At 38.4% G+C, this 17593-nt stretch overlaps 1 protein-coding gene across 1 annotated transcript in view; it reads right to left on the bottom strand.

Annotated features, from left to right (window-relative positions):
- Positions 1–924: 924 nt before the first annotated feature.
- LOC126251450 (uncharacterized) overlaps positions 925–17593 on the bottom strand; it is a 106267-nt gene continuing 89598 nt past the window's right edge. Inside the window, exon 9 of the mRNA XM_049951921.1 lies at positions 925–2580. Coding sequence (XP_049807878.1) covers positions 2577–2580 — 4 coding nt within the window. The 3' untranslated portion in view covers positions 925–2576. The remainder of the gene's footprint in view (positions 2581–17593) is intronic.

Genomic DNA, 17593 nt, shown 5'->3' with positions numbered 1-17593 from the left:
ACTTAAGACTGAATTTCTAGTTGGTGTCATGAATGGCAATGTGTTCTAACTGTAGAAAAATGTAACAATTCTGTAACAGTTGATTACAGCATTAGTAGCGAGCTGCTTGACACAGTCACAATGATTAAATATTTAGGCACAACACTGAAAAGGGGAATGAAATGTAATGAGAATCTCAGTTCGGTAGTAGTAAACACTAGTGATCAACTTTTTTTAATTGGGAGAATTTTGGGAAAGTGTAGCTCATCAATAAAGGAGACAGCGTACAGAATGCTAGTGTGATATCTTCATGAGGCCTGTTTGAATGTTTGGGATCTTAACCAGTCAGATTAAAGGAAGACATTGAAGCAGTTAAGAGAGGTGCTGCTAGATAGTATTATAGAGATGCTACATCATTTCAAATGGGAAGCCCTTGAGGGTGCCACCATTGCAGAAATTTAGACAACCAGAGTTTCAGGCTCATTTATATAGACGTACAGAATATTTAAGTAATGTTATGTATACGTTCATTTTTTGTCCTCTGTAACAGGAGCCACTGATGGTGGGTGCAAATACTGGTCAGGCAATTAAATATTTTCACATGCGGCTCATGGTTTTCAATAAGATGTCTTCTAACAACCTTAAAATGTTTCACGTGTACATATCGATGAGAACTTAAAACTTGAGAAAGCATATTTTGAAACTCCCAAAACTCTTAGTTCAACCACATTCAACAACTTTAAATCACTGCTAATCTTGGAGAGAGACAAATCAGTTAAGTTAACATATTTTATGTATTTTAACTGAATAATGTCACACTGTATAATGTTCCGAGTCAATTCACAACTAAGAAAGAAGATATCCATTGCTCAAAAATGTGCTGTAAAAATAATATGTGATGCTCATCCTCTACCACCTTGTAGCCGTCTATACAAGAAGTTAGGCATTTTGACTACTGCCTCATTGTATCTTTATTCCCTCATGAAGTTTGTTGCAATGGAACAGTTTAAAAAGAACAATGATGTACACAACTATAATACCAATAAATTATTCACATTAAGGTTGTCTTTAGCACACAAAGTGATGTACAATCTTGCCAATAATGTTTCTGATCACCTACTTCCTTGACAACTTCTATTCTGTAGAAGAATTTTTATTTTTGTAATGGGTAAAAGAGTAAAGATTAGGAATTACTAATTCATATCTGTATTTAAAAAAACTACACACACTGGTAAATAGTCAGCATGTAGCCACATTTACACACAAGTGTGTAATGTGAGTGTAAAATGACTTGTGTCACATCATTACAACTGATTGTACAAATGATCCATGGAACATGAAACTAGATAATTGCATACCTTGAGGGTACAGATCCTCATCAATGAAATAAAGTTCAGGACATGGATACATTCATTGTAGATGGTTTTAATAAAATTGGAACAATGACTGAAATACAATAATTTAACACATTAAGTGTTCTGGTTGTATCTCTATGTAATGAGACAAATATTTCTATGGATTTTGTTTTTGAAAACACTGCCAGTATGCTAACAGGTGTAAGCATATTTTTGTCCACAAGTATCATGAAACATCTATAAAAACTCTCTTTACTTAGAAACATTACAATTACATAGAATGCCTTGAACAGTCTCCTTATGAACTACATCTACTGTTGTATCCAAGGGTAGTCTTCGGCATGTCGAGATCAATAATTTAATGGAACATCATCTTCTTGCCTTTAGTATGAGACTTATACCAATTCAAATTTAATAAATATCAAATTTTCAGCACATACACAATTACCATAAGCAACAATTAAGACAAATACTGTTAATAGTAGCCATTGAACATCACATTTAATCACAGATGATTTACCACACATATTACATACAATCAATTCACAGTTATAAAAAGAGCAAGATTAACATCATGTTTAAATTTTGCTACATAAGTACATCAATTCACTGATTGAGTGACCAGTACTTCTAACTCTGTTGCAATATTTATAAACTGGTACAATACACTATATAAAAAGTATTCGTAAAGGATCTTCTAATTAAAAACATACAGAAAATAGGAATATTATTCTAATACATTTGATCATAGGTATCAAATTTCAGGTACAAAGAAGGATAGTAAATAAGTTTTTCACGATGGACTAGACCAAAATGTATGCAATACTGCATACAGCTATCACATGATGCTGCATCACTGTTTAAAATAAAATAGAACATCTATAAATCTATATAAAAAAGTTTAAATCAATTACTGTGATGAGGACCAATTTTCCCAAAAGTGAAGATTTCTAGCTAGCAGGCAAAATGCTCACTGCAGACATGTAAAATTTCAAACCTGAATATTATAGGACATCAATACAGGCTTTACTAGGAAAATCTACATATACAAGGACAATGACACTGATGAATACAATCTTCCGTCACAGGTGTTATACAAATAACACTGCAATATTACTGAAACTCACTTATTTCCATTTTCACTTAATGCAAGTTTTATCTTGGAAAACAAATGCTGCAATGTGGTGAAACACCGTCATATGTAAAGCTTGGAACACATTGCTGGCACCAACAGATCTCATGTCATCTGAAACAATAATTTAAAACTAATAACTGTATCACATTAACAACTGATTCTTTATTTTTTTACCTGATAATTGTATCATATTAAAAACTGATTCTGTATTTTTTAGGTAAAATATAGTCTTACTGGGAAACGACAGCAGAAATAGTTCACACTCTAAAGTAAACTGGCAAAAAATCATACAGGAAATGGTTAAAGATGGGGCTGGGGAGGGGGGAAGATTGGTAAATCAGCTGTAGCACACCAAGGTTAGCAGCATGAAAGACATAATTCTATTTTGTAAAACCTAGGTCCTGAGAAGCATAACAATGCATGATATTTGGCAGAGAGATGATAGATATCTGTTAACACATCGATAATTTTATTAGAAAGTATGAGGTGTACAGCTAAATGTTATCTGATTATGGTACTGCAGAGAATGTGAACTAGTTATCCACTAAGGAATAGTGCCGTTGATGATAATAAACAATGACCAACTTGTACTCAAATTCAACGAAAAAGCGACATCATGTCTCTTTGTACATTGTGAATGTACAGTGTTAAGTAGGTTCCAGCCAGTATCAAGCCATGACGGGCATTCATCATACATCAAAGGTACGACTGAATCATCCTCGAGGTTACAAGATTTCCAAGAGCAACCATTTGACTGCACATAACAGAATAGAAAGAAATTTAATAAATTCAGTATGCTGGCCATGAACGTTTGCAGTTTACATTCTCACAGTATAACATTCTTAATTTCAGCTGCTGCTTCAAAGTCTGGCATGTCTATAATTTTTTTTGCCAATATCAGTCCAGCACAAATTTGATGAGAGAATGTCTCCTCATACACTCAGCCATTTTATTAACATGGCTATACTTGCACACTGATTTGTCTACATTATAACCAGCAAACGACCATGAACTGTGCAGCACAGGTTACAAAGGATACACAGATTCAGGTCTCTTCTTGTCCCATCTACAAGTGGACAAATGCAGGAATGTCTTTGTGTGTCCTACTTTTATTGACATGGCAGCAATTGCAGCAGTAATGTACAGGAGGCTCAGTGATAGATACGGCACTGGAAACTGGTACCATTTCTGTTACTCCCTGTTATGAAGCAAACAGGTCTGTGACCATTTGTACAGTCATTCTTTATATGTGCTCAGATCTGTGACCATTTGTGGTCATTCTTTATAAGTGCTCAATACCACTCATTGGTTCAACACTTCAACAGTACTCCAGTATTGCCAGTTTATCACATCAACAATACTTCAATATTATAAATTTATAAGTAATCTCTTTCATACACAAATTGCAGTAGCCCACATCCTACCAATAAAGTAATTCTGGAAGCACAAGCTCTTCACCACATGCACATTTGATGTAATTTGAATCTCCACCAAGGGTCCACTTAAGAAAGAATACTTCCAACAGATCCCCACCCTTTCTTGGTTTGGTTCCATTATCAACACATGTGCCAATTTTCACAACTGTAATGTGAAAATTGCTATGTAGCAGATTTACCATTCATTACATAAAACAGTTTTTATTAATAGCACAGCTAATATGAAAGCTGAATCTGGAAAAATTGATGATAATCAAAGGTAAGAAAACATAAAAATAAAAGAAAAAATCAGCTGAGTGAGGTGATGCATGGGTATGACAACTGGCCCACATTCAATAAAAAGGCAGTTCTAATCCCAGTCCAACAATCCAGCTTTTTTCCTGTGGTTCCTTAAATCACTTTAAGCAACCCATGGATGGTTCCTTCCCTATTCCAGGATTATGTTCCACCTAAAGACCTCGCCATTGATGGAACATGAACCCTAATCTTTCTTCCTTAGGAGAACTTCCTATCAGACCATGTATTTGTTACTGTAAACAATCAAAAAATGAAGCCTGATACACAATGAATTAACTGTATTTTGTGATAGACTCATCTGTACACAGCTGAATCAGGCTGAATGAACTACAATTTATGTATATGGATTCAGTAAGAATCTTCATGTGGATTTGTAACTATGAAGATATTTCTGAAAAAAGTCATTCAATATGAGGCACAATTGTAAAATATACTTTTCTAGATGACAGATTCTCACCACTTAGCCTGCAGGAAAATGGGTGGTGGTGGTGGTGGTGGTGGTGGTGGTGGTAGTGGTGGTGGTGGTGGTGGTGGTGGGAGGGGGGGACATTCTCCATTCTCCCATCTCTGTGGCCCAAATGGTTCAGACTTCACATCCAACACTAAATTATCTAGTAACTGCAAGGTGTATCTAATTCAAAAGTTTGATAGACGTTTAGTAAATTATCTGAAAACTACAGGTTTGTCTTAAATATGTAGATTAAATTACTATTCCTGCAGTAATTATTTATGTTGTACAAGAGTCACCCATACACTGAGTTGAATAAGTTGACATTCATGTCAGTTGTGAGCAAGACTTTAGCCATGATGGTCATATATGTGTTAGCTGGATCACATGGCTGCGACTTACGTAATTCAATTTTAAAATGGAAGCTAAAACCAAGTCAGATCAGATTACATGTAGTGACCAGCGTTTCTGCATCAAAATCGAATCGCTATGTGAAAAGAAACCAACAGAAATGTACAACGCTTTGAGAGAGGTGTGTGGAAATAGTGTACTTGATTGTAGCACAGTGTCATGGTGGTCTGCTTGTTTCTGTAAAGATCGGGTAAGCTCTGAGGACAACCCAAGAAGTGAAACGCCATCAACTGCAACAGACCATACCATTCACATAATTATTAATGACATTTTGTGAGAGGATGGAAAAACACGTGAGGAAATTGCATATGAGGATAGAATGTCCGTCAATTCAGTTTACAGAGTCATAACTCAAAGTTAAAGATGAGAAAAGTTACAGCCAGATGGGGGCCACAAGATCTGAGTGAAGAACAGGAATCAAGTTGCAAAAGAATTGCAGAAGAATTGCTTCAACATTATCAAACAGAAGGAGAACAGTTTCAGAAAAGAACTGTTGCTCTTGATGAAAAGTGGATACGAGATTCTGAAGCAGAATTGAAGTCTCAGTCATCACAAAGGAAAAATTCCAGCTCTCCACATCCGGAAAATTTCTGCCACAAACAGTCAAATGTGAAACTGATGAAAATCTTTGCATATCACAGGAATGGAGTCTTACAAATAAGAGTGCCCCAGGAGATGTCTGTAACAGCCATGTACAAGCTGTTCCTGCAAAATGTTTTGCAACCAAAATTTTTCAAAGAAGGCCTGCCACACTTGCAGATGGTGTCCTGATTTTGCAAGATAATTCAAGACCACATACTGCCTAGCAGTGAAACACTTGACAAATACAGATGGAAAACACGTCCCCACCTGCCATACAGTACTAATATGAGCCCAATAGATTTTTATTTGTCTGCCAAATTGAAGGAACATCTCCATGTAAAAAATTTTGATACAATCAATAAAGCTTCCAATGATGTGAACTCAGTAATCAGACAGCACAGCAAATAACGTGCCCAATCCAGAATACAAAAGTTGCCAAAATGTTGGGAAACTGTACTAAGCAAGAATGGACGTTATATTGAAAGCTTGCAAAAGTAGTTTGTCAAATAACTTTATTTTCATTGATACTATAATAGAGTGTGCAAAACTTTCGAAATAACCCCCACATAATAGCTTAATATAGAGATTGTCTTACATTTACAGATAAAGCTTCATCAACTGTCGCCACACACAGATTTAATTTGAAGAATTTGGATGGGGGTTGAGGGTGGGGGTGGAGGGAGGTGGCAGCACCAACTAGATGGAACACTAGGACCAATGTGAGAAGGGGAATGGCAAGCAGATTACCATTCACAATGCAGTTTAATGAGATAAATGTTTTCTGTCTCTAGATAAACATATTCGAAATCAGTGCGCAATTTCAAATGAGAATTGCTCTTGGTGAACTGATAATATTTCATGACTTCTACATATCATCCATGTGTCTTATATAGTTTGAGGAATTATTTCAAAAGTAATTGCTTACGCTTAAACATCAGTCGAGCAAGTTACGTACACTGCCATCAATACATAATTTTAAACTGAACAATAAATTTTAAGACATAAGCAGCACAACAATTTAAACAAATACACCATGTACATACTGATAACACTAGCAGAGATATTGAATATCACCTGGCAAGGCATAACACATGGGAATCAAATAGTTTAATAATTAATTTTTGAAAATATGATATAATTGGATACTCAAAACAAACCTGATCAACAAAGGTTAGAGAAATGTGGACACTTTTAGAGCCAGTGGCTCCTTCTACTGGCAGAAAGATTGAAGGGGATGGAAGAGGGATGAAGGAAAAGGACTACTGAGGTTTAGGAAATGGGGAGGGTTTGGAAAAGTCAGCCAGAACCACAGGTCACCGGACATTTACTGGAGAAGATGGAAGGGAAGAGTCTTTCCTCCCACCCCATTCGGCGAGTGCCCGCTGACCTGGTGTTCTGGGTGACTTTTCTGAACTCTCCCCATTTCCTAAACCTTGACAGTCCTTTTCCTTCACCCCTCTTCCTTTTCCTTCATCTCTCTTCCTTCACTTTCAACCCTTCTGCCAGAAGGAGGGCACACTGGTTTCAAAACCTTGCATGTTCATTTAACCTACATATGAGTTTGCCATTTGGCAAGTAGACTGTTTTCTATCTGTCCAATTATATTAAATTATATAAAAAGTTTAAATAGAAGTTTCTCCGAAAAAATATCTTACTAATAAGTGTTTTTGCAGCATTGAAGAATTCCTCTTTGATGAACAAATTATCTTCATTAGCAGCACATCATTTGTAAGTAATCAAGGTACACTAACTACGATCACCAAGCAGGATACTAACACAACTTGAACTTGAGCTTATGGAAGTATTTGTAACCAGGCTTACAGAAACTGGCACACAAAAGAATATTCTGTTCATTGTTATATCTATCACCATAACACAATGTATTTGTTAAACAAGAAAAGATACAATAATTTGACAGTAAAATGTAGTTAACAATATTAAACTGAACCAAAATTATTTCTGAGTAAACAGTGTTGCTCAGTATTTACTGTTCAGGAGGCCAAAGTGCTGACTCATCCCAGATATATAAAATGTTTTCTTGTTTTAAATATGGCAATGGAAAATCCTGATGGAACATAACTTATTTAGGAGTAAAGGTAACAAACAACTCACCTGATACTAGAGGCTTCAAGTTGTCGAAGGCATGTAAACAAAATTGAAAACATTGCTAGCTTTCAGATGAATCCTTTTTCAAGCTACTATATGGGTACACTGTACCAGCTGAATGTATGTGCCGTGGATGCAGTTCTGTATCTCACCTGGTGTGATGGAAAAGGGGGTTCAGCGAAGAGTGGCCAATGTACTGGTGGCTGACATTACGTGCACGAAATACGAATGCGATACAGGTACCGCACCAGTGAGATTGTGCAGCACATGACCATAGTGAGGTTGAGGAGAAGATTGAGGGGGAGACAGAATGGACACCATGGCAAAGAGGGTATAGGTGCAGGATAAGTGAAATTATGGTACTGAGACAGGATTCACCTGAAAGCTAGCTTGATTTTCACTCTCATTAACGTGCCTTCGATGACTCAGGGCCTCTACTATTTTGTGAGTTGTTACCTTCACTCCTAAACATTTTTTTTCTGGTTTTCATACACATAAATGTTAAATATTTGGTACATAGAATTCTAGCAGCACGTAACACAGCCTAGAACTGAAATCGAGCCACAGCTGTAGCCTTCCAGCCAGTCAATGCCCCTGCTTATACAATAACCTCAGCAGAAGCCACAACTTCTGTGCCATCCACTTCCACGAGCAGTCGGCCAAGTCTGGGGGCAGCAACTATCTGCCACATGACAACAGCCAGATCTCAGTCGTCGGCCTCTGTTCCAGATCTTTCCAACCAACACAAAAACACTGTTCATTCCACAAGGTCGGCCCAGGGCAGTTTTGGCAACAGATTGGCAACCTATATCATCAGCACCTCCAACCACCTCCAGTAAGAGCAGCTTGTCCACACTTTCCTGTTGTTGAGACAGCTTAAACTACACTTGTTCGTCCTCTGTTAGAATATTGCTGCACGGTGTGGGATCCTTACCAGGTGGGATTGACGGAGGACATCGAAAGGGTGCAAAAAGGGGCAGCTCATTTTGTGTTATCACGTAATAGGGGAGAGAGTGTGGCAGATATGATACGCGAGTTGGGATGGAAGTCATTAAAGCAAAGACGTTTTTTGTCGCGGCACGATCTATTTACAGAATTTCAGTCACCAACATTCTCTTCCGAATGCGAAAATATTTTGTTGAGCCCAACCTACATAGGTAGGAATGATCATCAAAATAAAATAAGAGAAATCAAAACTCGAACAGAAAGGTTTAGGTGTTCGTTTTTCCCACGCGCTGTTCGGGAGTGGAATGGCAGAGAGATAGTATCATTGTGGTTCGATGAACCCTCTGCCAAGCACTTAAATGTGAATTGCAGAGTAATCATGTAGATGTAGATTTGTGTCAGAAGAACTGTTGGAGGCTGTCCAACAAAGGGTAGAAATGAAGAGAATGCGGCAGCAGCAATCAGCACTAAAACTGAAGTAATTGATGACTAATTTATTTATTTATTCTTTTTTTGGGGGAGGTCAGTGTCCTGTCAGGATGTATTATTTCCTTTCATTACCTTTTCTGTTTGGGATTATTGTACATTTGCAGTAAGCAGAAAGTCGGTCAGTGAAAAATTGGCAACACAGAAGGCATTTCAGCATTTCACAGATGAGATAGCTAAGGCTCAAGCTGATAATGACGCTTTGCATAAGGAAATAGATTGTTTAATGAAAGAAGGGAACAGTAGCTTTCTAGTGTGTATCCACCCATCATTGATAACAGTACTACTTCACTGGTTACCTCATTTTTGGGTAAATCTGAGGAAGATGTTTTTGTCTTTTTAGATAATTTGTATCCAGTCGTGATGTTATGGAACTGGAGTAGTGAGCAGTTGTTAAGTGTGGCTTGTTTAAAATTGGTAGAGGTGCTAGATCATATGTGATGTGCAATGAGAAGTTGCAGCATGGTCTTTCCTTACTTTGTGGAAGCGTTAGCAGATCGCTACAGAAGAGAGAATACTGTGAGGAGGAATGCTTAATGGTATAGTTAAAATACAAGTGGAATCAATAGAAAGATTTGTAGACCACATCAGAAAAATCTTCCCCATGAACCACGGACTTTGACATTGGTGAGGAGGCTTGCGTGCCTCAGCTATACAGATAGCTGTACTGTAACTGCAATCACAATGGAGGGATATCTGTTGAGAGGCCAGCCAAACATGTGGTTCCTGAAGAAGGGGAAGCAGCTGTGTAAGTAGTTTCTGGGGCAACGGTCTGGATGATTGATTGAACTGGCCTTGCAGCATCACCCAAAACAGCACTGTTGTACTGGTACTGCAAATGGGTGAAAGCAAGGGGGGCAGCTTTACTTTATGGTCAAATTATGATGGTGTCCTCTTGGGTAAAATATTTTGGAGGTAAAACAGTCCCCCATTCGGATCTCCGGGAAGGCAGGAGGACGTCATTGTAAAAAGGAATTCTATGGTTTGAAGCATGGAATGTCAGATCCCTTAATTGGGTAGATATGTTAGAAAATTTCAAAAGGGAACTGGACAGGCTAAAGTTAGATATAGTGGGAATTAGTGAAGTTGCGGTGGCAGGAGCAACAAGACTTTCGGTCAGGTGAATGCAGTGTTATAAATACTAAATCAAATATGGTTAATGTAGGAGTAGATTTAATAATGAATATAAAAAAAAATTGGAACACAGATAAGATAGCCGGCCGAAATGGCCGTGCGGTTAAAGGCGCTGCAGTCTGGAACCACAAGACCGCTACGGTCGCAGGTTCGAATCCTGCCTCGGGCATGGATGTTTGTGATGTCCTTAGGTTAGGTAGGTTTAACTAGTTCTAAGTTCTAGGGGACTAATGACCTCAGCAGTTGAGTCCCATAGTGCTCAGAGCCATTTGAACCATTTTTGAACAGATAAGATACTAAGAACAACATAGTGAATGTATTATTGTAGCCAAGTCCACACCTACTACAGTAGTACAAGTCTATATGCCAATTAGCTCTGCAGATGAAGAGATTGAAGAAATGTATGATGCAATAACAGAAATTATTCAGATAGTTAAGGGAGACAAAAATTTAATAGTCATGGGGGACTGGAATCCAATAGTAGGAGAAGGAAGAGAAGGAAAAGTAGTAAGCAAATATGGACTGTGGATAAGGAATGAAAGAGGAAGCTGCCTGATAGAATCTTGCACAGAGCATAACTTAATCATAGCTAACACTTGATTTAAGAATCACAAAGAAGGTTGTATATGTGGAAGAGGCCTGGAGACTTTGGAAGGTTTCAGATAGATTATATAATGCTATGACAGAGATTTTGGAACCAGGTTTTAAATTGTAAGACATTTCCAAGAATAGATGTGGCCAAAGACCAACTGCGGTTTGTGTGACCAACGCAGTAAGTAAGTAAGATGTGGACTCTGGCCACAATTTATTGGTTATGAACTGTAGATTAAAACTGAAGAAACTGCAAAAACGTAGGAATTTAAGGAGATGTGACCTGGGTAGATAGAACCAGAGGTTATACAGAATTTCAGAGCGAGCATTAGGGAATGACTGACAAGAATAGGGGAATGGAATACAGTAGAAGATGAATGGGTAGCTTTGAGAGGTGAAATAGTGAAGGCAGCAGAGGATCAAGTACATAAAAAGATGAGGGCTAACAGAAATCCTTAGGTAACACAAGAGTTATTGAATTTAACTGATGAAAGGAGGGAACATAAAAATGCAGTAAATGAAGCGGGCAAAAAGCAATACTAACATCTCAAAAATGAGATTAACAGGAAGTGCAAAATGGCTAAGCAGGAATGGCTAGAGGACAAATGTAAGGATGTAGAAGCATACATGACTAGGGGTAAGACAGATGCTACCTACAGGAAAATTAAAGAGACCTTTGGGGAAAAGAGAACCACCCATTTGAATATCAAGAGTTCAGATGGAATACCAGTCCTATGCAAAGAAGGGAAAGCATAAAGGCGGAAAGATATATAGAGAGATGTCTATACAAGGGCAAAGTACTTGAGGGCAACATTACAGAAATGGAAGAAGACACAGATGAAGATGAAATGGGAGATATGATACTGCATGAAGAATCTGACAGAGGACTGAAAGATCTAAGTCAAAACAAGGGAGTAGACAACATTTCGTTAGAACTACTGATAGCCTTCGGAGAGCTAACCATGACAAAACTCTTCCATGTAGCGGTCAAGAAGTATTAGACAGGTAAAATGCCCTCAGACTACAAGAAGAATATAATAATTCCAATCCCAAAGAAAGCAGGTACTGACAGGTGTGACAATTACCAAAGTATCAGTTTCATAAGTCATGGATGCAAAATACTAACATGAATTATTTACAGAAAAATGGTAAAACAGGTATAAGCCAACTTTGGGGAAGATCAGTTCAATAGAAATGTAGGAACACGCAACACAGTACTGACCCTGCAACTTATCTGAGAAGACAGGTTAAGGAAAGGTAAACCAACATTTAAAGCATTTGTAGACTTAGAGAAAGCTTTTGACAATGTTGACTGAATACTCTCTTTCAAATTCTGAACGTGGTAGGGGTAAAATATAGGGAGCGAAAGGCTACTTACAATTTTTACAGAAACCAGATGGCATTTATAAGGGTCAAGTGGCATGCAAGGCAAGCAGTGGTTGAGAAGTGAGTGAGACAGGGTTGTGGTCTATCCCCAATGTTATTCAATCTGTATATTGAGCAAGCAGTAAAGGAAACAAACGAAAAATATGGAGTAGGAATTAAAATCCAGGGAGAAGAAATAAAAACTTTGAGGTTTGCCAATGACATTGTAATTCTGTCAGAGACAGTGAAGGACTTGTAAGAGCAGTTGAATGGAATGGACAGCATCTTGAAAGGAGGATATAAGATGAACTCAACAAAAGCAAAATGAGGATAATGGAATGTGATCGAATTAAATCAGGTGATGCTGAGGGAATTAGATTAGGAAATGAGACACTTAAAGTAGCAGATAAGTTTTGCTCTTTGGGCAGCAAAATAACTGATGATGGTCGAAGTAGAGAAGATATAAAATGCAGACTGGCAATGGCAAGGAAAATGTTTCTGAAGAAGCAAAATTTGTTAACATTGAGTATACATTAATTAAGTGTCAGGAAGTCTTTTCAGAACATATTTCTAAGGAGTGTAGCCATGTATGGAAGAGAAACATGGATGATAAACAGTTTAGACAAGAAGAGAATAGAAGCTTTTGAAATGTTGTGCTGCAGAAGAATGCCAAAGATTACATGTGTAGATCACACAACTAATGAGGAGATACTGAACAGAATTGAGGTGAAGGGGAATCTGTGGCACAACTCAACTAGAATAAGGGATCGGTTGGCAGGACACACATCAAGGGATCACACGTCAAGGGATCACCAATTTAGCATTGGACGGAATCGTGGATGTAAATACTGTAGGGGGAGACCAAGAGATGAATACACTAAGCAGATTCAGAAGGATGTAGGCTGCAGTAGTTACTTGGAGATGAAGAGACTTGCACAAGATGGAGTAGCATGGAGAACTGCATCAATCCAGTCTTTGGACTGAAGACCACAACAACAAGACTAAAAAAATCAATATTGTTACATATGAACAGAGGGATGATCTTGCCGATAAAGCTGTACTGTAGCAAGCAGGACAATGGGCATCTGATACATTCTTTTCAGGAGATACAGGCTGACATGTCAGGTGAAGTGCACATGAAATTCCCAAAATCCTTGAACGAAACACAGCTCAGTCAGAAACTGACTCAGCAACTAGGCTGGAGGAGAAATGAGTAATTTTTAATGCACGGGTTATCTTATGGAATTTGGTTCTCTGGGCCACGTTCAGCTGTTTTGTAGAAATACATTGTGTCAAAGGTGTAAACAGGTAGGGCACTCTATTCAAAAGTGTCTGCAGGCATGTGTAAGGTGGAATTGGGGCAACACTTGACCAGACGGAGGGTGGAGTGACCACTGCACAACACTCCCAGTAAGTGTAGTCACGGGACAACAATGTGCAAAATCAATGCCACACATTTGTTGGTTGGTTGGTTTGGGGAAGGAGACCAGACAGCGAGGTCATCGGTCTCATCGGATTGGGGAAGGATGGGGAAGGAAGTCGGCCGTGCCCTTTGAAAGGAACCATCCCGGCATTTGCCTGGAGCGATTTAGGGAAATCACGGAAAACCTAAATCAGGATGGCCGGACGCGGGATTGAACCGTCGTCCTCCCGAATGCCACACATTTGTCTATCTGGCTTTGTAAAAGGAAGGTTGTGTAAGTTTTTGTTGGATACAGGATCACAGGTACCCTTGGCTCGCCAAGAGTGTATTTGGTTCTGTAACACTGAACCCACCTTATTGTACACTAAGTAGTGTGGGTGGTAATAGTGTTCAATCACTCAGTTTGGCATTGTTGGGTTTCAAAGTGGGCAGGAGATACTTCCGGGTGTGTGTGGAAGTTCTCCCTAGTGTGGTCATAAGCTATAACAAAATTCCTGAGCTACACTTACTGGATAAAAATCACGACAAAGTTGACCTATAATCGGGCACAGAGGAGCTGGATAGGACATCATTCTGTCTTGTTTTTACTGCTGAAAAAACAAAATTGTCATAAGGAAAACCTGAACATTGGGTAATCATACATGGTCTCTTAGACTGACTCATGGGATATAATACTGAAAAGCACAGGAAGGCTGCTCGGGATGAATGCATGAGCCCGTGTACCAAATAATACTGTTTTTAGTACAACCATTGCTCTGGATCTGGAACAACATTTCATAAAATTGTAGCTTATCATTTGTGCAGGAAATTGGTGGAAGCTGAGTAGTTCTATTTTGGTTGCTGAGGGGTGAGGCTATCAAAAGGTGCACTGAGAGATAACATAGAACTGTATAGGAAGGTGAGCCGAGTATGGATTTCTGTATAGAATACAATGAAGCCAAGACAGTCCGTCGATTTAACTGTGCTAAGAAAAGTTGTTGCATCTGGAAGGACACGATAAAGTGAACACAGGGAGATTATTGCAGACCACTACTGGCGACACCACTAAAGCAACACAGAATTCCCACTAGGAACAAGCCATCTGTGTGTAAGAAGCCATATCAAGTCCTACACAATCTGCAACCAGGGACAGAATTATAGAAGAAAGTCCCTGGTTGGCACCTGTTGTTATCATTCCAGAAAATCCTCTGATGGTAAGAAGGCTTATAGATTCCTCTGTGACTATAGACAACAACTGGTGCCTACCTTATGCCAAACATTACAGGGATCTGAAACAATCTAGGCCATTATTTCACCACCATGGATTTATGAAGCAGGTACAACCAATCAGAGATATCAATGGAGGACCTGCCAAAAACATTGTTTCTGCTTCCATTTGCTCACTAATGGTATCACTGGATCCATCTTGTCTGAAAAATGCACTGACAACTTCCTAATGCTTGTTAGGCAGGATGCTACAGGTCGAAAACTAAAACAACAGATATCTACAGAGATGATGTCATTGTGTTCTCCAAGTGCCAAGCCACTTCATACTGCATAAATCCCATTACTTAAGCTATATTTATCAGCCATGGCTCACATCTGGTGCAAACCATAATAAAGGATTTCCAAACATGTAGCACAGCACAGGAATTAAAGTCTCATCTCGGTATCACTAATTTTTATGGAAAATTTATTCCAAGTTTTGGAGAGGTAGAAAGATTCCTTATGAGATTTTGTTAAAGAAGGGAACTAAGTTTCATTGGACTCCAGATTGCAAAGCACCATTTGAGCAATTTCAAGATTTTGTACTGTCTTGTGACTCAAGTGAGAATGTTCTAAGGCTGTGTTTTGAGTTAAGACATAGAAGGGAAAAACACCCACAGCTTATGCTCCTAGACAGCTCAATCAGACAGAGAAGAACTATTCAAGTACCAAAAAAGAAATGCGCAAGATAATTTTTGGCCTCGCCTATTTCCGCTGTTATCTGTAAGATCACAATACATCATGAACACTGGAATGGCTTCTGGCAGTGAAAGATTCAATCAGTTGTTTGACCTGCTGCTAGGCTTTATGGCGATTTACAGGTTGTACATCATCCAGGGGAATGTCACAGAAACACGGACAGACTTAGTCACGAGATATGCATGACAGAATGTATTGGGAGTAGGCGTGAAAAAATGCTGCATACCTTAGGTTGCTGACCATTTGTCAGCAGTTGACAAGGCAAGCACAATGATCATAATGGACATTCTTGGTCCTTTTGCACAAACACCAGCAGGGAATTGACATGTATTGAGGGTAATTGATAATTTTTCATGTTTCTTGACCATGACTGCTATACTGAAACAAAGGCAGAAATGATGGCACAGATATGGTTAACCAGCGGATACTGAAATTGGAATACCAGAGACCCTAGTAACTGTCTAAGGCACTAACTTTATGTCCGATTTATTGAAGTAATTACGCTGACTACTACACATAAAAAGCTTAAGAACTGGTGCACTACACCCACAAGTGAATGGCAGAAGTGAATAACAATGGCAGGAAAAATGTTTGAAACTTTGCTAAAACGTCAAGAAGTATCTGGTGTCAGTTTAAAAAGATAAATACAAAGGCTCTAGAATGGCAGGAAGGCACCCACAACAAAAGAAGTGAAACTGTTCAAGAACCATGTTGTGCAGGGGGTTTTTCAATCCAAGTCTCCTGTACCAAAAGGAAAAACTAAGAAATTGATTTTGCGATACCAAAGATGAGATGATATCTCCAGTTAAAGTAAAGCTGCAACTTCTGAATCCAAGCACAGCTGTCTATGTAGGAAAAATTCGTACATTTCAGGTTGAACCAGAAGCACTGCCTCAATTATCAGCAGCTCCTTCTGAGATTGGGTGGAAAAAATAAGAGAAAGGAAGGTAAAACCAAGAAAGTGAAGCAGGGTGTATCTACAATTGTGCCGACATCCATGCAGTATTTTACAGACTGTAAGGTGCCTCTCACTTTTTACGCAATTTTTTTTAAAAAATAACATTTTTACAATTTTTATTATTAGACTACAAAGTCACATGAAAAAAAGTTCTTATTCATAAACCAAACTGATCTTCAAAATCCCTGAAAACTGTCAGCTGAACTTTCTTCTTCTTATTATTCTTCTTCCTCTTCATCATCATCATTGTCCTCTTCATATATTATGTTCTTCACTGCCATCGAGAGCCTTACTTATGCCACAATCCTTCAAAGATTTAACAATAATGTCTTCTCTCACTCTAGGCCATGACTGTTTCATCCACTAACACACTTGTTTGATAGTAGGTCATTTTAAAACTCCCTTTGGCATGAATTCACATTGCGTTTCATCCCCAACCATTCGTCCCATTGCTCTCTCATATTTTATTTATAAAGAGGTTGCAATTGTGAAGTAAGTCCTCCTGAAACAACAGCAAGCTTTGTGTTTCCCTGTCTTAAGTTCTCCTCCACAGAATTTTTCAAGTGACTACTAAACTGATCTAGGAGAAGAAGAGAACTCTTCTTCAATACATCATCTTTCCTTTTCTCCCACACACTGTTAATCCACTATTTCACACCTGTCTCATCCATCCAACTCTTGTCATGTACATGAACAATAACACCTAGCGATATTTCAGAAGGTCTTGGCATTGTTTTTCACTTGAAAATGATCATCGGATTAAGTTTAGTACCAACAGCACAACATGAAAGGACAACACTATAGTGCATTTTTTCATGTCTTCTTGTTTTTACAGTAACAGTTTCACCACATTCCATGGCAACAGTTCTTTTACTCAGCACATCAAATGTCAGAGGAGCTCTGTCCACTTTGGTTTTCTTTCGATGTTGAATAATGACACAGTGGAAAGATAATATTGTCTCTTCATACTCTTATTGACATTTTATTAGATATTTTAG

Source organism: Schistocerca nitens, chromosome 1 (assembly GCF_023898315.1).
Source record: "Schistocerca nitens isolate TAMUIC-IGC-003100 chromosome 1, iqSchNite1.1, whole genome shotgun sequence".
Taxonomy (NCBI): domain Eukaryota; kingdom Metazoa; phylum Arthropoda; class Insecta; order Orthoptera; family Acrididae; genus Schistocerca; species Schistocerca nitens.
Note: the sequence above shows the minus strand (reverse complement) of the source record. Positions and strands in the feature narration are given on the sequence as shown.